General features: G+C 35.8%; 1 protein-coding gene across 8 annotated transcripts in view; it reads left to right on the top strand.

The window, feature by feature from the left end:
• TP63 (tumor protein p63) overlaps positions 1-22,780 on the top strand; it is a 93,523-nt gene extending 70,743 nt beyond the window's left edge. For 3 of the 8 annotated variants that reach the window (XM_036444768.2, XM_036444770.2, XM_036444769.2), the window contains 5 exons: positions 174-310; positions 12,895-13,052; positions 15,204-15,348; positions 16,641-16,734; positions 19,650-22,780. In XM_036444768.2, the coding sequence (XP_036300661.1) occupies positions 174-310; positions 12,895-13,052; positions 15,204-15,348; positions 16,641-16,734; positions 19,650-19,946 (831 nt within the window). In that variant the 3' untranslated portion in view covers positions 19,947-22,780. Of the gene's footprint in view, positions 1-173; positions 311-6,194; positions 7,600-12,894; positions 13,053-15,203; positions 15,349-16,640; positions 16,735-19,649 lie in introns of those variants that run through there. The other 5 variants (XM_036444776.2, XM_036444774.2, XM_036444772.2 and 2 more) reach the window with 4 other exon arrangements.
• The last annotated feature ends 2,796 nt before the right edge of the window (positions 22,781-25,576 follow it).

Raw genomic sequence — 25,576 nt, forward strand, 5'->3', positions numbered from 1 at the left:
TCTGCTTATGGCTGCAATTAACACTAAGTGCTGAGAAGTATTGATTTTCATGTTATAAATGTTTGCAAGTAGGAGAAATAATCAACATAGACTCCATGAAAAATGGGGATTGACAGTCCCAGTGGTTCCAGAGTTCTTCATTTTCCCCTTTCTCCTTATTCTTGTTCACCTAGGTGAGGGGCCGTGAGACATATGAAATGCTGTTGAAAATCAAGGAATCCCTGGAACTCATGCAGTACCTTCCCCAGCACACGATTGAAACATACAGGCAGCAGCAGCAGCAGCAGCACCAGCATTTACTTCAAAAACAGTGAGTGTGTCCATGTGTCATTTTAGAAGGCATTAATGAGAGTGACTATCACATTAACGTGATCAGTGGGCAATGTAGGAGATGAGGTTGTGAGACAGCAGGACATGATAGGATCAAATGAGCTAGTGTGGGGTAGTAGTTTCAGCCACCTTCTAATACTTCTTATTATAACCTTCCCTTTGAGAAGTTCCATCTATATTCTGAAATTTAATTCAAATTATTTCGACTGAATTACAAAAAGACTCATACTAACAGAGTTAGTTCTCTTCTCTCTATCCCTATCTAAAGACATCTGTCAATATAAGAATTTTGACTATGCACAAAATTCGAGCAATAATGTGTATATTTAAAAACATGTAGTCTTCCCTCACTCCAATGAGTTATCTTGTACCTCTCCTGGGTTGTACCCACATTTGGGAAAACCACCATGGAGTAAGGATAGCACATAGGTTTTACCGTAAGTGGCTTCCTTGAGTGCTGTGTTGTGAAGAATTCTGAAGCCCAGTGCACGTTCTTTGGGAAAATGTCTGCATGCAGAAGAACAAAGTCACACCATATTGCCATGTTTTAGTGTCCCTGTTCTAGGTTGCCTTCCAGCAATATATTTTTGTATAAATTGGGCCAGATTTTGTATTCATATATATATATATGGTGTAATATATATATATAAATTTTTACCTTGACTCTTGGATCTTTGATGATGATAATTGTTTTATTACTAACAAGAATAGAACAGCTTTTATAAAAAGAAGGGAAGTTGGTGAATCAGGACTTTGCTTATACTTAGCCCTTTATGATTAAGAATAATCACATGTCTGTACTGGAAGTATTGCCAGAATTTTAGTAGTTATATGTAAAATGTATACATTTTTGCCCATTTGAGTAATTCAAACATTTGACTCTACTCTTCAGGCAAAAAAAAAAAAAAAAAAAAAAAAAAAAAAGAAAAAAAAAAAAATGAAAACAAAATAATCTTGCCAAAGGCAAATATTATCTTCTACAGTAGAAATGTACATGAACAATATATAATATTTTTTTCTGATTAGCTAACTATGAGAGATAGCTATGGAAAGTAGAATCAGAAGAGTTTGTTATTCTTTTTAATCAACATAATTGCAGTTGAGGATGTTAAACTGCTTCTCTCATAGGCAGGAGGCATCTTCTAAGCCTTGTTGGCTGTGGGGCCTGGGGTTGGTAGTGGAAGTATAGAAAGACGTGCTCTTTCTTTAAAGGACTTCAGGCTCTTGACTGTTTAAAAAGCTTTTTGCCTGGAAGGAGCTCACCATTTACTTGTAGCTTGAGAGTTTGGCAAATCATAATTCCAAGGTTTTAAATAAGGCTGAGTGGAAAGGCTAATCACGGGGTTTCTTGAGGACACAGAGTATTCCAAAGGAGAATTAGAATACAAAGTTAAAGACAAAATTCTCACCACCAATCCAATAGATTCTTTAGAATATATGTTAATATATGCAAGTTCTTATAAACACATTCAACAAGGATGAAAGGAACAGACCTGTAACATCCCTTACAAACATAGAGGGAATAAGCTTTCTCCGTGTCATATCATGGTATTATGAAACTCTCCTAAATCACCTCCAATTCACTCTGTATATGTTTGGCTCAGTAAAAATACCCAGAATGACACAGTTGCATATCATGCTGACCTAGTTGCTCTATGATTCTCTTTTCTCTAGTTAATAGGAAGAGAATTGTCAGGCCAAATTGATACCTATTAAATGGTGTGGTTTAAGAGATCTGACTATCTAGCACAGAGTTGGCAAGTTCTTTTCTATAATGCACCAATAGTAAATAATGTAGGCTATTTGGTCCATATGGTCTCCTGCAGCTACCCCTGTTCTGTCTTTGTAGTATAGAAGCCACAGCAGCCAATATGGAAATAAGTGAGGAGCTGTTACAACAAAACTTACCTTTAGGGCCACTGAAACTTGAAATTCATGTAATTTTCACATCATTAAATATTCTTCTTTTTTGAATTTTTCCACCTTTTAAAAATGTAAAAAACATTATTTATGGACCAGATTTGGCCCATTCACTGTCTTTTATAGGACTTGTTTTAGATAAGTGAGTGCCTGTTCCTTCTTGAGGCTCAGAGTTTTTAATAGGAATATTTTAAAGCTAAATGTATATTCTAAAATAGAGAGGTATTAAAAGGTTTTATGAAATTTTAAAGTGACTTTTAAGGTAACATTTTAGTATCTAACAAAACTGCAGCCTTTATAAGAGATTTATTATGTCCCAGAAGGTTAGGCACACCCTTCCAGACTCAAAATGATGCAACCCCATTATCAGCTAAGACTGGAATAATTGATTTGATTCACATAGCAAACTATCAGCGAAGATATGTTACACAAAAGCATTAAGAATGGACATGAGAAAGATGGAGATTCTGCCTTCTCATAGCTTTATAATTTAGTGATAAATTTCATAACCAGAGCACCTTTTGAATTTTAAGAAAGCTCTGAATATTTATTCTCAGCATCATGTAAATCAGAACAATTTTAAACAGCTTCTCTAGATCATACAATAAGAGGAATCATTTGGTATAATAGTTTTAGAGACTTAATAAACCAGGAGGATCTACCTTGGTCAGTCCAGGACAATTGCTATCTGTGTTTGTATATGAGAATACATTGCCTGGTGTGCCCCATATAATCAATTATCTCATGCTTATTGTCTGACTGGCTGGCATTGGTTTAAAGGGAAATTATTTCCCAATTCCTATTTCATAAAACAATCTATTACATCAAAGAAAAAAAGTAACTTAAAGTTGTATTATTTTAAAAGCCTGAAGATTTTAGAGACACATAGTCACTTTTTGTATATGTGGCCACAGATTCATAGTGAGAACAAGTAGATTCATAATTACCTGGGGTGTCCATTTACTGTATCATTGCATGTATTTGAGTTGTTATATCTCAGTCTTGTAAGAGCTAACTTTAGATGTGATAACTTGTGCATGAAAATCTAACAGATTGCAAAATGAAATCTTTGCAAAATATAGACATTTGGTTTAATTTTGTCTAAGTTGCATTATACCATATATATATGTGGTATAATGCTTTCCAATGATTGATATGCATCTATAGAAATTCTCCAGTTGCTGTACTCTTCGGCTGAGTTTTTTTTTCCAGCTTTAATTTTCATGCAAATCTGCCAGAAAGAGCATGAATAACTAGACAAAGAAAAATGGAAATCTATTTATCTGGCAATCATTTGAAAATAACAAATTAGCTTGGAAATACCTTCAATAGCCTGTGATTTTCTTTCCAAAAACATTATACCAACTTTATCCTGGTAAGGAATCAATTTTGTGCTTTTCTTTATAGTAGATAAAAAATTAGTGGGAAGGAAATATACTTTCTACAAGGTGGTAATAACACATTTTAAATTTAATTACTTCTATTAGATGCTCATGATGTGTTTTCTCTCTGCTTGATTTTCATTTGTGCATGGTTTCCCCTTTTCAAAAATTCCTTCTCAATTACCTTCATGATCATAGGCTTTATGAAGGATAAATTTACACTGAGTTTTTGTGAATCAAATTGTTACAGGTATAAGTAGGTTTTTTACCATTCATAAATAAATATGATTTGGTTGATTTGCTCACATTGAAATAAACACGGGGTTATGTTTATAGATGCCAGAATCTAGTGGGAGGACAAATTTTTGAACTAGATGCCTTAACTTTATATTTTCAAGGGATATTAACTCTTAGGTTTGCTCTACAGAAACCACTTAAGACATTTATAGCAATCTTTTTGTGTGAGTATTTTAGACCAATACTATTTTTTTTCTGTAGTTTATTTTCCTTGGCTTCCATTCTGATATCTTGCCAACATTACTGTTAAAATTTTACTTAGCCTAACTCTTTATTTCTCAGGGAAAATTATTTTTGAGTTTCTACAGAATGAACTCATTTTAACAGAAATATGTAATCTCCTGAGAGCACTAAGTGTATTCTTCTTCTTTATGGTCACTTGATGATTGTAACTCATTAGATACAAGTCAGAGAATACTAGAGCAGAGCATGATCTTCAAGATCATAGTTCTAATACCTTGATATTGCAGCTTGGGAAGCTGAGGCCCAATGAACTATACCTATGATTTTATGGTCAAATCATAATTAAGTTAAGATGAGAATCATATTTAGAAGATACAGTTTTCTGCAATTTCTGGTGTGCTTCATAAGTTAAGAAAATTGTAATAAAAAGACAAAAGCAAGCATCTATTTCCATTTTTCTGTCTCTGTATCAGTCATTTGGAACTTATCCTTGTGGTTTCAGTTTAAAATCCTATCACTTAGCGCTCATTTGGCTCTGATTTTCTTTAATAATGTTTCTCAGATTCACACACCTGAGGATGAAGTAAGCAATATTTTCAGGATCATCAATGTAGGAGAGAGTAGAGGATACAAATCTCAATGCTAGATGTGATAAATATCATATTTCTAAGTTTGATTTAGAAATCATCCAAATTTCCAGAATATTTGAGTGAAATTGCCAGTTTCTTGGATTAAAAAAAACAGATGAATATTGGTAATTCCATGTGGTTCAACCTTGTAGGTCATAGAACTGCACATGTTTTTTACAGTTAACAGTTTTCCTTTTTGAACTTTGCCACTATGTTAGGAAATTGTTAGAGCAGAGATTCATTAGCTCTGAATTGGTAATGAAGAAAAACACCTCAGATTAATTAAATTTAGATCTATTGAATCACTTTTCTAAACTCTCACATCTCACCACAGAAATTGTCTAAATTCTAGGTCTCAAAGTCTGAACCACTGTGGTCCACTCACTCTTATCATAGCTAGAACATGATTTCTCCATGTTGTCTCATTTAAGCCTTGCTCCATGAGAAGCCCTAAAATGTAAGATACAGGCAAACAGTCAAAGCTATGCTTCTTTAGTTGGCAGTATATTACTTCCTTACTCATTGCTGTTCTGTCATATTTTTTAAGATGATCCTCATTCTTGCTGGTGAAATAGCTTTACTGAACCCTAGACCTAACCAAGTAAAAACACCTTTGTTCCTTTGCAAGGAGTAACCAAATATGACTTAAAAGCCAGTTGGGAAACAATTTCCAAATAGACCATGGATTGTGCAATTTTTAGTAAAATAAAGGGATTTGTTTCTGGCATCTTTATGGCATAATTGATGACTTAATTATGCAAAAGTTGCTTTCATATATTTGACATATGCATTTATAGGCCAGGTTTTTGACTGGAGGATTAAGATGTTTATCCATCTCAATCTGGGCACATACAAATAAATGCTCATTAAGAGACTTTTACAAATGCATGATGACGCAGCCCTCAGACTGATAAGATCACATTTCTTCATACTTCATAGTTAGGCTAGATTAGGAACAGTAATGAGGTATCTTAATTGGGTAGATGACATTTTTCAAAAGATTAATTTTTGTCTCTGAATTCCCTTTTTCAATTAATCAAGTGCAATAGGCCAAGCACTGTGTTAAGCACCTTGACCTCCCTGATCTCAGTAGTTTTCACCTGTGGAGTTTGTTAAAAAAAAAAAAAAAATAGATATGCCTGGGTCCAGCCTGGTCTCAGAGGGGATCCAGCAATATGCAATTTTTTTTAAAAAGTGTTATAGATGATTTAGATCTTTCTGGTTAATTACCACCTTGTTATATCATTTCTTCTTCATAAAAATCTTGAGAAATCATCTCCGAGTAATTTTAAAAGTGAGTAAAGAGGAAGGTAAAAAAAAAGAGCTTTACAGGCATTCTGTTCAATCTATTCTATGATCATGAAAGTAGGAGGATGTGTTTTCTGTATTCAGTTGTTTGAATATATGAAGTCCTAAGCTTTCATCTTTTGTTTTCTCTGGTTCCTCTCTGCAGTCTCCTTTCAGCCTGCTTCAGGAATGAGCTTGTGGAGCCCCGGAAAGAAACTCCAAAACAATCTGACGTCTTCTTTAGACATTCCAACCCCCCAAACCGATCAGTGTACCCTTAGAGCCACTTCTTTGTATTATATTTTGAGTGTATGTTTGTTGTGTTTCTGTGTGTGTTTGTGTGCGAATCCAGCCCTTGTAAGCAGGACTTGGAGACACTGGCTCAGAGACACAACTGTTCAAAGGCACACAGCCAGTAGTGAGAAAATCTTTGAAGGGACTCAAAACTTTACAAGAAAGGACATTTTCTGCAGATTCTGTATCCTTGGATCTAGCGTTGATCAGTCAGGAACACGTGTGTTTGTGAGCTTTTGTGTTGTTTCTTGAGAGGGAGGATCTCAGGTTGGGAAAGGGCATTAAGATGTTTATTAAACCCTTTTCTGTTACCTTCTGTTGTGTTTCTAAAACTCATAAAGAAGCTTTTGAGCAGGTCTCAAACTTAAGATGTCTTTTTAAGAAAAGGAGAAAAATGTTTTTATTGTCTATGCATAAGTTGTACGTGACTGAGAGACTCCTTGAGGCCCTTTTAATGCTGGTCATGCAATAATATTGCAAATAGTAAACTAAGGTGTAAAGTGTACTGCTGGGCAGTGAGGTGATAATTACCATACATAGCCAGTGTGGGGGATGTTCTTTCACTCTTTTTTGAGAACTTGCATTATTAGTATCCTCCCCTCATATATAGCTGTGAGTTCATTAATGCTGTGTCAAATCCCACCCTTGCTACCATATGCCAGTACCTATGATAGTCTTCCTTACTCATAGGAATCCTGGAGGCTTACCCCCAAGAAACTGTTGTTTAGACACCAAGGCAGGTAAACCTATTCTGTTATTTTCAAAGGGTAAAACTGCCCCAGTAATATTGTTCTATGCAGTTATAGATCATTCTTAAATGCCCAAAATGGAGTTCAAAGTTCTCTCACCAAAACTATGATTATTATGTTTGATTGGCATTCCTATCCCTCTATCCTACTATAACACTGACACTGCTCAAACTCCATTGTCCAGTAGCCTTATGTTTTGTTTATGTGATGTTCAAGTGGATGCATTTGAAACCAACTCTCTTGGCCTAAGAATTAAAGATAGAGCTGATGGCTTCTTCCATTTTTTTTTTTTTTCTTTCTTTTCTTTCTTTTTTTTTTTTTTTAAGGAGTTTAGAGAATCTATGTTTTTCCAGGTTAAAAACATTTTTAAAGATAGTATTAAGACTTTAGGAAACTTCTTTCTTCCTCATCTCCCCACACCAGATCACCAGCTCTTAATTCTGTGTTACCACAAAAGAAATTTCTTGTTATGGAGGCTGTTGCTTTATGAATGTGTGATTTTAATTTTCAATAAACTTTTGCATCTTGGTTTACCTTGCAGTTTCTTTTTTCTTTTCTGTCTCTCTTGCTTTAAAAAAAATCCTTATAAATATTTTTATTTTTATTTAAGTGCTTGGAGTACTACCATGTGTAAATCTAAATAAAAAGAATAATAGAAGAGTTACTTTGGTTCTTCTTACACTATCAGTATTTCCTGTTTTTATTTAAGATATTCTATATCAAGGTTATAAATCCTAAAAATAAATTGCAGTGCCAACACTAACTTGAAGATGTACCTTAGCACTAAGATATACCTTAAGCTTTAATTTCATCATAACAAATCATACACTACAGTATCATTTGTTCACACCTCTGAACAATCCTTGAGTTATACATTAAGTTGCTAAATTTACTAAAAGGAATTTAATTCAAATCCAAAATTAGTAAATAATTTGACTTCTGTGACAGAGGCATTAGTAAATATTCATTCAGAACTTTTAGTTGAAGCTATTGTCCAATGCCTTTTTTAAAGAAATAATAATATATCCCCATCTTTGAATGTTTATTTAATTTTTTCTTTTTTAATGATTTAAAAATAATTTTTTACAGAGAGGAAGGGAGAAGGATAGAGAGCTAGAAACTCAATGAGAGAGAAACATCAACCAGCTGTCCCCTGCACACTCCCCACCAGGGATGTGCCCACAACTAAGGTACATGCCCTTGACCAGAATCAAACCCAGGACTGACATTCTATCCACTGAGCTAGAATGGATTTGGATGAATGTTTATTTTTAAAAGCTTCAAAAACAATTGTTCTAAATAAAAATAATTAATTTAGTAGCTAAAAAGTACTTAAGAAAAAAAAATCCGATGATCTTGTTACATCTGTAAAGTGTTTTAAATCTAATAATTTTAATTTACAAATCCCATTAAGGATTAATTAATATATTTAGTTATTTAATATTTATTTTTCTTCTGAAGCCTTTTTCTTTCACTCTATTTTTATATAAGTTTTTGATGTGCTTATAGTTACCTGAATATAAATGCACATATTTGAACTGATGAAAAATATTTTACAATTTTGGTTGATCTGTCTGGAGATTAAATGCTACCCTTTGTATTTAGAAGATCACCTAGATAGAGAGAAAGGTTACAAGCAGAGCAGTTACTGGGGAAAATTTAGAGGAGAAACAACTCTTTCCTGATGGTTCATGTATTTCCTTCTATGACCTTCCTCATACCAAGGGTGTTTTTCTCTACTTCTCAATACCCCTGCCCCCTTTCAGATTTGTACTCCAGAAATAGGTTTGGTGAAATAAGTTTATTCTGAGGTATCACCAGATCATACTAACAAGTTTTTTAATTGGCAATGGAAGATTTGAGGCAAAATCTTTTGGTGGAATTCTAGGCATCTCTAGTAAGGTGGTGAGGATGACGAATTTGTGCCTTCCAAAGAATTCTGACTCTCTACCACCCGGATAGTCATTAGACTTGGAATCAGGAAACATGTTTTCTAATCCTGGATGATCTAAATGTCACTTTGAGATACTAAATTTTACTAACAATGTTTACAGAAGCCCAAGTTGTTAGACTTAAGAACTGGGACTTGACTTTACCAGGATTTCTCCACAGCACTAGAAATATAGAAATACATGAAATATGCATTCTTATATTGCTGTTATATTGGATTTCTAGAAAAATCTAGTATGCCTCTGGGGGAAAAGTCTGAGACTTACACCTTGTTATTTTTCTGAAAAGAGCTATGTTCATACCTTTTTTTTTTTTTTTTTTTTTTTTTTTTTTTTTGCTTTGTTTTGTTGAGGAGGGGTAAGAAAACCATAATGCCACAGGTCCTGTGATCCTTCAGTACTTTTTTTTTTATCTTTTCAGATTCACATCAATCTTTGGGATTGTCTATTCAAGGGTTGTGACATTGTATTTGTAAAGAAAAAAAATTAAGAAAGGTTCTTCAAGGACTTTAAATTCACTACAAATTTATTCAGACTTATTTGCTTTCCACAGCACATAGAGATTATCAGAATATTCTTTGTATGTCAGACATTGCAAACTTAATTTTAAACAGATTATCCTGACTTTTTGCCTTGTGGATTTAATACTCACTTCTGCATTAAGAGAAAGGCATTCAGAATTTCTGACCTTTTCAGACTCCCTTACTTCCATTCATCCACTTACTCTAATTTCTAGATTTGCTCAATTAAGAATCCTTTCTTTTAAAAAAAATATATTTTATTGATTTTTTACAGAGAAAAAGAGAGAGGGATAGAGAGTTAGAAACATCGATGAGAGAGAAACATCGATCAGCTACCTCCTGCACACCCCCTCCTGGGGATGTGCCCACAAGCAACCAAGGTACATGCCCTTGACCAGAATCAAACCTTGGACCTTTCAGTCTGCAGACCAATGCTCTATCCATTGAGCCAACCTGGTTTCGGCAAGAATCCTTTCACTTACTCCTATTAAATCTTAAACTTATACGTTTTATCTCCTTAACCAAACACTAGAGTATGAAGCATTTGGAGCTTGAAGGGAAGAGTAAAAGCAACCAATGTATCTTGCACACCTACAAATTATAGGGCAATGTCCAGAGCTCATACATAATGTAATCTTCACAGCAACTCTTCTAAAATGAGTATAATAGCTTTTCTATAGATTAATAAAGTGAGACTCAACAGACTTGTAAAATAAAGTCAATTAATTTGTGTCAGATTTAGAGGATGATGTTCATCTATGGTTTCTGACCAACCTTCCTCAAATATAGTTTAGGCAGTTTATAACAAATGAATTAATAAAATGGTCAAAACAAAGACCACAAAAAGAAAAGAGAACTGTAATGGGATTTGAAAGAAGCCATTTACTGTAACTGAGGTTCCAGGGAAAATGCAGAGCTTTTAAATATATTTTTATTTTCCTAATGGTGAACATAATTGGTCAAGTATTGCTTCCATCAGCTCTTATTGTACATTTGACTGGTTTGGAGGAATGGGAGAGATAACTAGCACTCTTTTTAGGTCACACAGGACCAGCCTGCCTGTGAAGTCTAGCAAACAGGCATGTTGGGAAATTGGTAGTGGACAGAGCTAGAAGAAGAAGCATTTGGAAAAACATCTCTAGGCCACTTTGTCTATGTTTTCTTCTACTTGGATATGGACTTATGTTCCTAAGTGTCTCTAAATGTGTTGACTCTTTCACCCGGTAGAGTCAATTTGATGATAGCTTGGGGGCACCCTTTACTATATCTCTTGCTCCCTGTGTTATCTCAGTTTCCCACATTTCTCTTCTGACTTCACCAATTTCTTGATTCTGTAACTTATTACACACCACTATCTTATTTCTGGGAAGATGCCATAGAATAAAACAAAAAACAAACAAAAAAACACAAAACTCTTGGACTAGGAGCCAGGAGATTTCTCTACTCATCATTGGACAATTTATAACTAGGTACATTTTTTCTTAGAAATTTATATTTATCCATTTCCACCCTACCATACCATGTACTCCTCTACAGAGAGATGAGAATATTTCAGAAAATAGATAAAGGAGAGCTTGGTAACCTGAAGTATCTTACAATTGGGAGAGCACCTATTTATACAACATGGATCTATGTTCTTGAGAAGGGCTATAGAGAAAAATCAATGTTCTCCTACCTTAAAGACATGATGATTACCTAGCTGAATTGTTAATTGTATAATAATTGTCATTCATATATATGCAAATGTGTATATAGCATATTGTTTGAATTCCCCTAGCTGTGGCTCCTCAGTGCTATGGAATGGAGCCATTCCTGTTTTGTGTAATTATGGAGAGCAGTGTAGCAGCTTCAAAGACCAAGTGTCCTACTGTAACACTCCAGTACTAGAACCACTTTTTATTGTGTTTTAAAACAGTATTATACCATGTTTATTTGAAAACTGGGTTTATTTATAGAACCTTCAAATTTTGTTTCTATATATAGTTGTGTATATCTATACACACATACATACACATGTATATATTCGAATAAAACTGACAGAAAAATGCTTTCTTTTTCCTCTAATATCAGTATGGCTACAGCAGGGAAGAGATAAACAGTAACACAATAATACATTTTGTTGAAAAGTCTGAAAGAAGAATTTTTCCCATCAAAGGTTAAAAACATGCTCAAAGTCCAATCTTCATCCAATATTTCAATAATTATTCACTGTTGATACCATATTGTCTATAAAGTTCTTCATCTTATCTTTTCCAGTTCTTACTACATCCCTACAAGGTAAGTTGGATTATTATCACCATATATCCATTATTCCATGAGCTTCTCAAAGATACAACTACCTCTTATTAGTCCTCCTACCTCTAACATCTAATTCCTGTAGCAAGTGTATATGTATTTCATTTATATTGTTTTTCCTGTGAGGAAACAACGGCAGGGATGCTTAGAGACTTGCTCCGAGACCTAGAGCTTCTTAATGTATGCTCAAAGAAGACTTAAACTTTCACATTTTTTAACTTTGTATCCTACCCTGATTCTAATAGATATCACTAGTTCTATATTCAAAGAAAATGTCAGGAATGACAATGGTGTCAGTAATATTAAATGTGGTATATTAGAATATGGCAAACCAATTGTAGTAAATTTCCCAGTTGAAGTTATGCTGAATGGAATTTATTTTTTCTTTGTCCTCCAAAAGACTTGTGGAAAGTTAATAAAACATTTGTTTGGCTTCCAGGGTTCTCCTGCATACCAAAGTTATTGGCATTCCAAATGGTTACTTTATGGTTCATGAACATCTAGGCTGACAAAGCATGTTTCCATGTTGAGGCTTCTGCATGGAAGCAGGGTCTGCTGCTAAAGGCCTTGTTTGATTGGCTGTGTGGTTATCTTCTGCATATCCCTAATGGCCCAGGAAACTACAAATGAAATGTCCCCACTGCCATTTGAGCTTTGCGTCTGCCTATCTTTCATATGCCTTTGAGTCTTCATTCAATTCTTTTTTCTTATTGATTTCTAAACTTGTTTTAGTTGACAGGCAGGAGAATGCAAAAGGATAGAAAAGATTGTAAAGGAACAAAGGAGGGTGCAATTGTTCTCCCTCTCACAAAGGAGATACTCACTTTGTACTCTACACATTCAGAAAGAATATGATTTCCTGATAGCATTGTGATCCCTCCCTTGTCAGGGAAATTCTCAGGTGGAAATGCAGATAACTTCTTGTCATTGATCCGGGAGAAATCATTTTGCAACTGTATAGTTTAAGGCCATGATTTAATCTGAGACTTGTTGAAAATGACCAGTCCCCACTCTTCAATGTCCCATGCTCACCATCATTCTAATGTTTGTGTTCCTAGGACCTCGATGCAGTCTCAGTCTTCATATGGTAACAGCTCCCCACCTCTGAACAAAATGAACAGCATGAACAAGTTGCCTTCTGTGAGCCAGCTTATCAACCCTCAGCAGCGCAACGCCCTCACTCCCACCACCATTCCAGATGGCATGGGAGCTAACCGTAAGAGCATCTCCCTTTAGCCACAGCTAAAAAACCCACAGGGTTAATTTTAGAGGAAGATTATGCTCTGGGATGCAAGGAAGACTTGCTTTTAAGCTAAGTGAGAGGCTCAGTGGGATAGAACAGTTCCAAGTTGAGTGGCTTGAATTTCTCATCATAAACAGTTTCTCACTTTTGAGGTGTGTGTTTCATTACAAAGTACATTGGTAGAGATGAAGAAGGCTATTTGTTTAGTAGGGATAAGGATCTCTGTGAAAAGGACAGTCAGCATGGATGAAGACTCGCTTCCTACATTCTTTGAGATAGTCAAAGGAAAATACATCTAACATGTGGGAAGTAGCGTGGTATGGTGGACTTAAAATCTAGAGAAATAAATTATAGTCTGGACTCTATTACAATATTGGCTATATCACTATGGGAAGGACACCTCTCTGCTCTAATGCTCAGCTTTCCATTCATAAAATCATCGCTCTGCACATTTCACATTCTATGATTCTGTGCCCTGCAATCTTGGCCTTCTCAACTTGTCTACTCCATTCCATTCACAATCATTAATGACTGACATAAGGAAAGAGTTTCTCTTTCACTGATTTACATACAGATCCCTTATAACAGCTAAGTATAACTGTAAAAAAAAATGTGAGATTTGGGCCTTCAAGTGGATGATTGCTATATAGCTTTGTGTGTAAATTCAATTATCTTGTCCACTAGATCTAAATCTACCAAAGTGGATACCCAAACTTGAAAGAAAAACACACACAAAAATGGTAAAAATGCAAAAGGATGTATAATATCTTCAGGGAATTGGAGCCCGAATACTATACATGTATCCTGTAATGCCCTCAAAAAACAGTGCCTCAAATTGTCTTACAAAACCCTTCATCATTTTTAATACACTTTTAGTAAAAAAAAAAAAAAAAAAAAAAAAAAAAAAAAAAAAAGCTGTGTTTTCATTTTTTCCTTGAAAAGATTGGATTTTCTTAATGAAGTTAAAAGAGAGTAGAATTAGGACTCTTGTTGGTTTGAGGACACATATTCAGACTTTAATGAGATGAAGATGTATATGATGTGATTGCCTGATATAGCAACAAAGACATTAGAGCCAGGCTGCTCTCTCACTAGGGATAAATACAACCTAAGACTCAACCTGACCCCTTAAAAAATAAAAAATAAAAAGTACTCATTCACTTTTTTGTTTTTCTTTCTTATGATATTTTAGATTCCTCAAGTGTTTCTTTGGATGACAAGAGAGTAGTAATGATAGGATCCTTCACATTTATGTAACAGACTTTGCCTATTTTTTCTTACTTATACTTCACAATTTGCTGTCATCAGGAAAGTCAGAGGAGAAACTGATGAGACATATAGTCCTGTGCTCTTTAGATGGCTAGTTAGTGGCAGAAGTCTTTTCCCTTTGGCCCACTGCTATTCATTAAAGTAGAAGTAAATTACATTCATCTTTTGGTATATATGTTGTTTTTCTTTTTTATCTGAATACAAATTTTTTCATAAATATTATTTATATTAATCTATTCTTCTTTATAATGAATGCTTACAGTTTATGGTTTAGTAAAAAAAAAAATCAATGTATGAATACAATCCTGAAATGGACCATAAGAAAGCTAGAATTTTTAATTGCATTCCTTATTAGGTTTATGGTTCCTAAAAAATATTATAATGAATCCCTTACTCCAAAATAAATATTCATTCTCTCACTCATAGATTTGTTAATTTGCTCACTTAACCTAAATTGCCATGCACTGTGCTAGTATCTATGGGGATTTAGATGGGTACAGGTTTAATCTCAATGTCTGAGGAGATTAGACTAACGAGGGAGAGAGAAATATAACCCATGAAGGCAAATACAACAAGGGAAATATTAACATCAGGAGCAATGAGGAATTGGACAGAGTATTAGAAGTACAGAAAGAAGTAGGAAGAAATTGTCCTAAGAGACTCTACAAAGGTCAAGAGACATGTAATTAGTTTTTAGTTTGGTGAGATGTAGAGCACTTGAGGGGATGAAGTGAAAGATATGATTAAAAAGAAAGCCTGGTAGATTAGGTACATTAAACCAGACAAGACGGACCACTAGGATGTTGGTACATGACGATGGCAGTAATCCTCTCTGTTCCTCCTGCTTCTGTTCAGTTCCTATGATGGGCACCCACATGCCAGTGGCTGGAGACATGAATGGACTCAGCCCCACCCAGACCCTCCCTCCCCCACTCTCCATGCCATCCACCTCCCACTGCACCCCCCCACCTCCGTACCCCACAGATTGCAGCCTTGTCAGGTGAGTCCACAGAATGTGCCACAGTCCTAAACATCTCTGGGTGGTGAAGGGTGGACACTGTCCAAAGTTAATAGCAGAGTTGAAAAGAAAGAAAGCAGCCCTATGGTTGAAGTTCAGCTACTATTATCTCTGATCTATGTAGTGGTCAGCAGTGTTTAATCAAGGAACATCACCCTAATCAACATGGAAGAAAGTGAAAATGTGAGTTTATAGGCATATAATTTATCATGCCTATTCCCCATCTTCACTTGCTCCCTATCTCCTCCCTCCCATTTTTTTTTTTACACTGTCAGTTGTGGCCTTCAAATTGGCGCCCAGGGCTGGGGTTCCCAATAGGGCTGTAAACTTGCTATCCTGCTCCCTTTCTTGCTCTCTAGGCCTCATAGCTCTCAGCCACATGGGATAATTATTTTGAAGTTGCATACCCATAAAAGAGTTTTCATGTTAACTAAGATGACAGGGACTTTCAAGAACCTGATGGTCTCTGCTGCTTTGCTATTTGGCAAATGGGAACACTCCATGCAAAGGAGTGCAGATAGCATGAAGAGAGAAGTGCATGAAGCCTGACAGATCTATTCCCCACAGTGGCAAGAATAGGCACCCAAATCTCACTCTCAGGACACATCATCTGCTTCATGTGCAGAATAATTCTTTCATTTGGCTGTTGGAATAATGCATTGAGCTCCATATGATTGGTGCTATAAAACTAGCAGCATCAATCAGAGGGATGGCAAAATGCAAAGCTTATCCCACCAAGCATCTGGTTCTGTGACAGACTAGTGGCATTATCAGTCTGAGACCAGCACCAAAACATAAATTAACAAGCATTAATGGCTTCATAGTATGGTGGCCTATAAATTTATCTTAGTCTCATTCCATTCTCAGAACCATTCCCAGAACCCTCAAATACAAACAATTAAAGTAGAGATGCTCTTTTTGAAGTGAAGAGCCAGGAGGCAAGAGGGCTGAGAAGCTGACGGCTGGACTCCTTCCTTTCACCCCCTGCAATGGCTGCTAAGGCACGATTATAGAGCCTCTTACAATTCAATCACCATTTGAAAACTCCTGCTCTGCAGGAATACTTATAGTTGATTTTAATATTATAGACCCAAACTTCAACTCATTTATCATCCCAAGTCTCAAATCCAAGAACCACATACACTTAATCTACCCATAGTCTCTTCTATAGGACATCCCAGGGCAAAATGTTGGGTTTTTCTTTATCTGCCAATGCAGTTGGGGTGAACTTTCTTTTTCTGTTTCCTCCTTCCTCCTCCCTCCTCCCTCTGCAGTTTCTTAGCAAGGTTGGGCTGTTCATCATGTCTGGACTATTTCACGACCCAGGGGCTGACCACCATCTATCAGATTGAGCATTACTCCATGGATGTAAGTAACTGTTAGACTTTTCTCTTGAGTTTTATTTCTTCATTTTTTCCCTCTGGTGACAACCACCTTGTAGGACAATCCCCCTGGTTGTAAAATTTGTTTTTGTCATCCCCTCCAACCCTAAATTTGGATGGAATCCATATTGAAATATTCCTAGATCACAGCTTGCACATATGGAAGCTTTGCAATCAATCTTCCTCAGCTTGTCTGATCAGTGAATTGTCTGCTGCATACTGTGTACACAGTGGGAAAGAAGAGATCTAATACCTACCTTCAAGAAATGAACAATTTCCAAATTTAGAGAACTTTTTGGATGTTCTCATTAATTGGTATCAGATCCTAGGGAGGAGAGCAGAAAGCATGTGATATTATTCTCACACTTTAAAACATGGAGAGACGACAATATAGTCATTTGCCATGATGAGTTGATGTCAAAATCAGGAATAGAACCTGAGGAGTAAACTTCTGGTCTTTTACTCTATGAATCAGCCTTTTCTGCCTTTCCTTAAAGTGGGATTTTAAAGGGATTCAGCTGCTCTTCTCAGTGAAAACCATATATTCATTCATTTTCAATTCTATCAGAATAGGGCTCAGAAATCCATGATTAAGAGGAAAGATTACTGGTTGTGAGTTTAAATCCCAGCTCTGCTTTTTAGTAGCAATGCAAACTTGTGGTTATTGCTTTGTCTCTGTGGGCTGCAATTAATCCAATTGGGCTCAAAATCACTCTCCTCTAGCTTTTATATTCTTTGGCTTATACTTCGGAGCAAGCTATACCATGTCTTAAACTGCTGCTCACATGGGAACGTGTATTGTTCTGGTTTAGACAATGTAATTTTCCACCCTGGCTGCCTTTTATGTTGCTCTTTTTGGGGTTCACTATTCTGTCTACCAGCTTCCAGAGGTCCCATTGGACTGGTGGAAGAAGATCCTCTCTGCCTCTGCTTCTGCCCCTGCTTCTGTAATTGGGACTTTTTTCCTCCCTCTCCTTGAGCACCGATGCCAGGGATGCCCTTGCAGCATGAGAATGCCCAGCCCTGTGGTAAACTGTATATGCTGTGCTGCCCCTGTTCCCACCCCTCTCTACCCCACAAGTCAGCTCTGGATGCTGCTCCCTGAAGGTAAAACTATAGGGAAAGCTTTCATAGTTAGTTCTGAAAGGTTTTAGATAACAACAATGATGTTCATCCATTGAAGACAATGGAGTTGCTCTGTTTGGGAACCCTACATGATGGAACAGGGAATATGTCTCTTCCCTACATTTTTAGAGTTATACCTTCTACTTGCTCATTGTCTCCACTGGGGCATGTGTCAGGATGCTCCCTTGCCTATTAGGATCTGTAGATGTTCTCCACAAGTATATCTCTCTCTGCTGGCATTGGCTAGGTCTTGTGCCAGTGTCTGGGCCACAGCTTTCTTACCTGTCTATCATGAGTTAAAATCTATCCAGACAGTCATGCGGATTAATGAAGCCTAGATTATAAGAAGTTTTGGACTTATTATTGTGAATATCAGAAGCATAAAGAACTATGCTCACTTATCTATTTATCTATTATCTTCTCTATAATATATTCTTCTCCTAGACTAGGAAATGGAGTACCCATAATGCAAATGTCCAAATTGGGAAAGATTGGGAAGCTATATAATTCTACATTCTCACTTCAGCTTCTTCCATCTCATTACTGGAAATAAAACTTCTTTTTCAGCTTGTCTTTCAATATCAATCTAAGTTATTTGACATCCCTTTCTGAAAAAGAAGTGCCATTAAATTAGAGAGTTTTCATAAGTATTTTCTCTAAGATGCAAGGATAGACTAGTAATAATACAACAATAATACACATGGTTAAGATTTATATAGTATGGTTTATAATTTGCAAAATACTTACACATCCATATTTATGTTATTCCACAATGACCTAAAAAGGAATTGTATTCAATTTTATCAATGAGGCCAGTAGAGAATAAGTGACTTGATGAAGGTCTAGAGCCAGTCAGTGACAAAAGCTCCTCTGTCCAGTTCTAACTCCAAGAACAATGTTGTTTCTACTCAATATGTCATTCCATAAAAATTTTAAAGTAGTAATATAATTTTTCAAAATTAGCCCTCACTGAAACAAGGTAATGAAGAGCTACTGTGGATAAATGTAAGAGATGCTACCACCTTAGTTAAAATCAACCATATGTATCATGCCTTCTACTCCCATTCATAGAATATGGGCACATACACTGCATTTTGATACCTTAATTTATCTAAGCACTAAGAGACCTTTTGAAAATTGGGCCATTGATCTTAGAAGCTGTCCTGAGTCCCCAAGTCATTCACTTAGTTATGCAAACTTAGGCTTGTCAACTTCTCTAACCTTCAGCTTTCCTATATAAAAATAGGTATAATAATATCTACCACTAATCTAAGCATTAAGTGAAATCATGAATATAAAATAATGTATCAATAGTTCAGTAGATGGCACATATAAATTCTTTAGTAACTGATAGTACTATTTTCTTCTCAAATCCTCATTTGAGTGGTGGTGTCATTCCATTAATACCTTTCTTCTAGTGACTAGAACCATGTAGATTTGAGAATTGGAAGGTATTTTACCATATGTTTCTGTTTTGGTATTTTTGCCCTCTGGACTAACTATTGTCCCCACTTTACTAAAGAAGGAACTACTACCAGTAAAAAATGAGCAAAGTTATCCACAAGCAGAGATGGCATTCAAGGCTGTATCTTTATGCTTAGTTACTTGTAGTGTCAAAGGTTATGGGAGAGCTATTTTATTTTCCAATTTAGAGATCAATAAATTCAGGTCAGTTAAACCAGAGGAGCACTGGGGAATGACAAAATGTCACAGACTAAATGTCAGTTGTCTCTTTGACCTGATTCTCCCTAACTAATTCCCTTTCCTATTGCATAGGATTTGGCAAGTCTAAAAATTCCTGAGCAATTCCGACATGCAATCTGGAAAGGCATTCAGGACCACCGGCAGCTACATGACTTCTCCTCCCCTCCCCACTTCCTGCGGACCCCAAGTGGTACCTCTACAGTCAGTGTGGGCTCCAGTGAGACCAGGGGTGAGCGTGTTATTGATGCTGTGCGCTTCACTCTCCGCCAGACCATCTCCTTCCCACCCCGCGATGAGTGGAATGACTTCAACTTTGACATGGATGCTCGTCGCAACAAGCAACAGCGTATCAAGGAAGAGGGGGAGTGAGCCCTATTGTGTGAGCTCTTTCCATATTCTTCCCATCAGCCCACCACCCTACAAGGCACTGCTGCTTGACCTTCAAAGCATTCTCCCTACCTCCTTCCTCTTCTCAGTGTGGTCTCTTAAGGGAAGGAGAAGTAAAAGGCTACATTTACCTAATGTCCAACCAGGTGTCTGGTTCTGGTTCTGGCTTTAAGCCTTCAAATCTATTATTTGCAAGATTAAAGTTATCATGAATAAGTAGAAGTGAGCACAAAAAGCAGTGAGTGTCTTCTTAAGCTGTAGAGCTCTCTCATTGACTTTTATAAAGCATTTTCACTCTTATAGTCTAAGACTATATATTTAAATATATAAATATACAGTATATATTTTTGAGTGGGTGGCATTGAGTATTGTTTAAAATATAATTTAAAGGAAAGGAAATTGAGTTGCACTTAGTGACTTTTTAAATTTACTTGTTTTGGATGGCTTATCTAAACCCCTTCTCTCAAGGGATACTATGTACTGTAATACCTATTTAGAGCTTCTGGTACATGTAAGTGACAATTATGTATAGGTCCCTTCCATTCTTTTGATGCTAAACAAATGCTACATCAAACCTTTGGATAGATTCAGTTGTATTTACCATTACTTATTATGTGGGTGTGACTATATACATATGTAACATGATTCTCTATTTTGCTTTATCTTAGTTACTGGCATTCCTACTAGTGATGGTGATTCACTTTGGGGTTATTTAATCCAATTATAAGAAAAAGTTCATATTATCACACACTATAGAGGAAGGAAATCATGCTCTCTTGCTTTTGGTTGGGAATGGGGAATATGGGTCATGGCTAAAATTATTTAAAGGTTCATGACATCATCTATCTGGATATATTAATAATCCCTCAAATTTAATACCAGACACCTGATATCTTAGTGATTATTGGCAAAATATTTGTGGTCATTATAGAAGCCTTAAAACTGAAATTTATTAGTAGATTAACAAACTCAATTACACATTTACTACTCTAGGTAGAATTAAGATTGAGTTGATTAAAAAGAATATCATCTACTTAATTCTTACAGTGAAGTCATAATGTCTCTTCAGAATATCCAGGAAAACCAGATATTATATAGGAAAATATTGAATTGCCACTAAATAGTAAGAGACCTCAGTGGACCATGAATTTAAATTCTTAGAAGACCTTTTGAAACAGATAATATTATTTGGTAAATGTTTCTTTTAAAGACCCTCCTATTCTATAAAATTCTGCATGTAAAGGCTTGTTTATCTTTCTCTCTTCAAGGTTTAAAATAGGCGTAGTGATTTGGAAAATATAAAATTAGGAGATTGGTTTTTCTCTGTGGCATCCGTTACATCACTATATCACTTTTTTTTTTTGATCAATGAGAGCTTTGTTTTGTTGGAAAGTAACTGTGAGAACCCAATTCCCCATCCATCTCTCTCCTGGACTGTGCATAGACATAAAAATGTCCCCACAGTTCAGAGGATAAGCCTACTGTGGGAGCTGTTGCTTGAACCACATAAACAAAGAGTTGTGACAATATTCCCCTAAATATTTTAGAAACATACTTTGTAGCAAATACTTTTTTTTTTCAAACTATAAAACAAATATTTTGTATATACGCTAATGAGCTGTAAAATCCTCTTGTACTTTCTGGTAAAGGGCTATCCTTGCACATAAGCTTCCATTTGTATTTTAAAGTGTAAAAGGGCTAATGTGGCTCTAAAATATAATGTATGTGTTTCATCTGAAATGTGTATATATGTTTTGTGTATGAAATCACATATTTTGTATTTCAATTATTTTTCTTTTTCTTTTGGGGATAGTGGGTTTTTCAGAACCACAGTTGAAACATTTTATTGTTGTTGTTGTTGTTGTTGTTGTTGTTTTATATTTTCATGGAGATACCAGTTAGTAAAACTAAAAGGTCAAATAAGAAAAAAAAAAAGTCATAACTAAGATGGGGGGGAGAGAAAGTTGTTTTTTATTATTTTTTATTTTGTATGTTTAAGAGGGTGAGTCCTTGATTTCAAAGTTTCATTGTGCTTAAATGATAATAAGCACTGTTAACTTGTGGAACAAGCAGGCAGCTTTGAAAACCTATTAAGGGGAAGAACGAAAACTGTGCCTTGGCAAAGCTAGGAGGACACATGGCTTCTTCTACTATCCTGAGTGTTTGAGTAAATGTAAGGACTTCTGAGCTATTGCAGCACTATTCAGATGGCACTAGGGAACTAAGAAATTCCTGTACTGTATTTCATGGATTTGGCAATAGCCGAGTCTAGGTGCAACTACTGGCCTCACATCCTGATGGAAACTTAACACTCTTTGAGTGTATGAGTAGCTAGGACAATGGGGTAAAAGGATAAAGGCACAAAAATGGGAGTAGGCTTAATGTTCCCCCAGTTCAGGGGATAAGCCTTGTGGCTTTGTTGCAAATGGAAAGGTTTTTGTTTAGAGGTGATAAGAAACAGAAATGGAGAACTGAACTTTCTTCATTAAATCCATTAATATTTGTTTTCTTGATATTCCTCGAAAATATAGTGTGTGGGATATTGAATGTTTAAGGGTTGTGTGTTTTTTTTTATTATTTTTATAATTGTACAAAAATTAGTAAAATGTCAAATGTTTTATATACTTTATTAATGTTTTGTTTTTGAAAGATTCTTTCTTATAGATGTGATACTTTTTTTTTTTTTTAAGCTTCACTTGCTTGTCTTTTGGTATTTTGTATTATGGGCTTTTGGTGAGCCAGAGGCAAATCTATAATGTTTACCAAGACTTGCAATAAAATTTAAAAATAAATAAAATTTCATTGAGAAATAGTGTGGATGATGTGTTTGAGTGTGTATGTGTGTGTGTCTATCTGTCTGTGTATCGTTTGGCCTTATTTTTAATCATTGAGGAAGAAAAATATCATGAGAAAACATTAGAGAAGTTCAGTTTTGATGCTTCTCATCTCAGAACATTATAATTATTACTAGAGACCTGATGCACGAAATTCATGCATGGGAGGGGTCCCCTCAGCTCAGCCTACAACCACTCCAATCCGGGACCCCTGAGGGGATGTCCGACTGCCAGTTTAGGCCCAGTCCTGGGGATCAGCAGTCAGACATCCCTCTCACAATCCTGGACTGCTGGCTCCTAATTGCTCACCTGCCTGTCAGCCTTGTCGCCTTTTATAATAACTGCTCCCTCCCTGCTGGCCTGATCACTCCTCACTGCCTCAGCATGCCAGCCAAATCACCCCTAACTGCCCCCATCTGCCAGCCAGGTTGCTACTAACTCTCCCCTCTGGCCAGACATGCCAACCTTTACTGCCCCTCCTGCTGGCCTGGTTGGCCCCAACTGCCCCCCTGCCAGGTTAATCGCCCCCAACTGCAACCCCCCACTGGCCAAGTCACGCCTAACTGCCCTTCCACCTGCCTGATTGCCTCTTACTGCCCCTGTGATAGCCTGGTCGCCCCCAACCACACACCCCCAGTTGCCCCTAACTGCCCCCCCATTCGCTTGGTCACCCCCCATGGCCCTCCCTCACCAGCCTTGTCACCCCACACAGCCTGCTTGTTCAGTTGTTTGATTGTCCCTCACTAACTCCCCTGATAGCCTGGTTATAGGTAGCAAACTTGTGAGGGTATGATGGTCAATTTGCATATTACCTCTTTATTAGGATTTTCTCATTTTACCCATTCTATGAAGCAGAAAAGACCAGAAAAATATCCTCACAGATTTCATAGTTTGACTGAGATCAGAACAAGTGTGCTTTGGAAAGAGATTAGATATGCCTGACAAGCTCAGCATTGCAAGACTGGGATGCAGATTACTCTGTGTGTGGGAACAGCATTGCAGATAGTGGTCTCTGGGCACATTCTCCTTTAAATTTAGTGTTAAATATCACCTTGTATTATAGTTATAAACATTGATTCAGTCAATAAAATACTATCAAAATGGTTTATTTTATTAAAGAAATGAAAAGCTAGCATTAGATAGTATGAAAGTAATTTAATATCTTAGATTTATAAAATAACTTGATAGAATAACAGATTATATAATATATACAATTTAAATATATCAGTTCATTTTTCTAATTATAAATGTCATCATATTATGAATGTATATACACATTCATAGAGGGAGGGCTGGTTCAGCTTACATTAGGGTTTCCAAAAGATTCCAATTCTCATTCCTTAAAATATAGGTGATGGATTACCCCAAAATGAAATTGTTGATAGAATGATGCCATGAAAAGAAAAAGAAGAAGCAATGAAGTGGATAATCTTTGATATTCTTTAAGGTACTTCTGTTTTAACTATAGTTTTGGGTTTTGTTTTTTTTTTTAAAGTATATTTTTATTGATTTCAGAGAGAGAGAAACAAATTGCCATCCAAAGTGGCTGTGCCATTTTGCACTTTCACCAGTAATGAATGAGTGTTCCTATTGCTCCACATTCTTGTCAACCTTGGTTTGGTCAGTGTTCCAGATTTTGGCCATTCTAATGGGTGCATAGTGTTATCTCATTTTAATTTGCATTTCTTTAACAACATATGTGGAGGATCTTTTCATATGCTTATTTTTTTCATTAGTGTATCTTTTTAGTGAAATGTCTCTTAAGGTCTTTATTTTTTTTTTCATCAGCTTGTCTGTTCTCCTGTTATTTTAAGAGTTCAAAAACTACTTTTAAAAAGAGAAAATTTATTTATTCAATCATCATAAGTCTAGTAGACTTTTGTACAAATCTAAAATGCAGAATGTCTCAAGATTTTGTTTTCTTAAATCTTGAGACATTTTCTTTTCTTACCTTTCTTGAAATTACTTATCAACCAATTCCAATGAGTCAAAACAACTAAAGTTTTATACAAAGGAAGTATGGTGGAATTATCCAATACTAAGCTGTTGAATATGGTAGCCACTATTTAAACATGACTTCTATGTACCTGATATGTGGCCATTCCAAATTGAGATGTGCTGTAAATGCAAAATACATGAGATTATAGAGACTTAGAATAAAATAAAGAATGTAAAATAGCTCATTGTTAATTTTATGTCTATTACATGTTCAATAATACTACAGATTAAATTAAATCTATTAAAATTAATTTAACTGGTTCTTTTTATATTTTATGTGCCTTTAAAAAATTTAAAATTATATACATAGCTTTCATCATAGTTCTAATGGCCTAGAAATATGATACAATAAAAAGCCTAGAAGGGTGATAAAATTTACTATTCATAATTATTCAGTTTTCTCACTGTATGACCTGAAAGCATTGCATCTTACAAGATAGTATAGAACTCATTAGTGGTCAGCAAACTCATTAGTCAACAGAGCCAAATATCAACAGTACAGCGATTGAAATTTATTTTGAGAGCCAAATTTTTTAAACTTAAACTTCTTCTAACACCACTTCTCTAAAATAGAATCTCCCACGTCATGGTATTTTGTGGAAGAGCCACACTCAAGGGGCCAAAGAGCTGCATGTGGCTCGTGAGCCGCAGTTTGCCGACCACGGGTATAGAATAATACTCAACATTGATCTTTATAGTTTGCTTTTAGTTTTTCATAAGAATTCAGAAGTTTTTATCTTTTCCTTATAATGGAAAAGAGGTAACAATTGACAGTGGAAG

The sequence above is a fragment of the Pipistrellus kuhlii genome, unplaced genomic scaffold, assembly GCF_014108245.1.
Source record: "Pipistrellus kuhlii isolate mPipKuh1 unplaced genomic scaffold, mPipKuh1.p scaffold_m20_p_2, whole genome shotgun sequence".
Lineage (NCBI taxonomy): Eukaryota > Metazoa > Chordata > Mammalia > Chiroptera > Vespertilionidae > Pipistrellus > Pipistrellus kuhlii.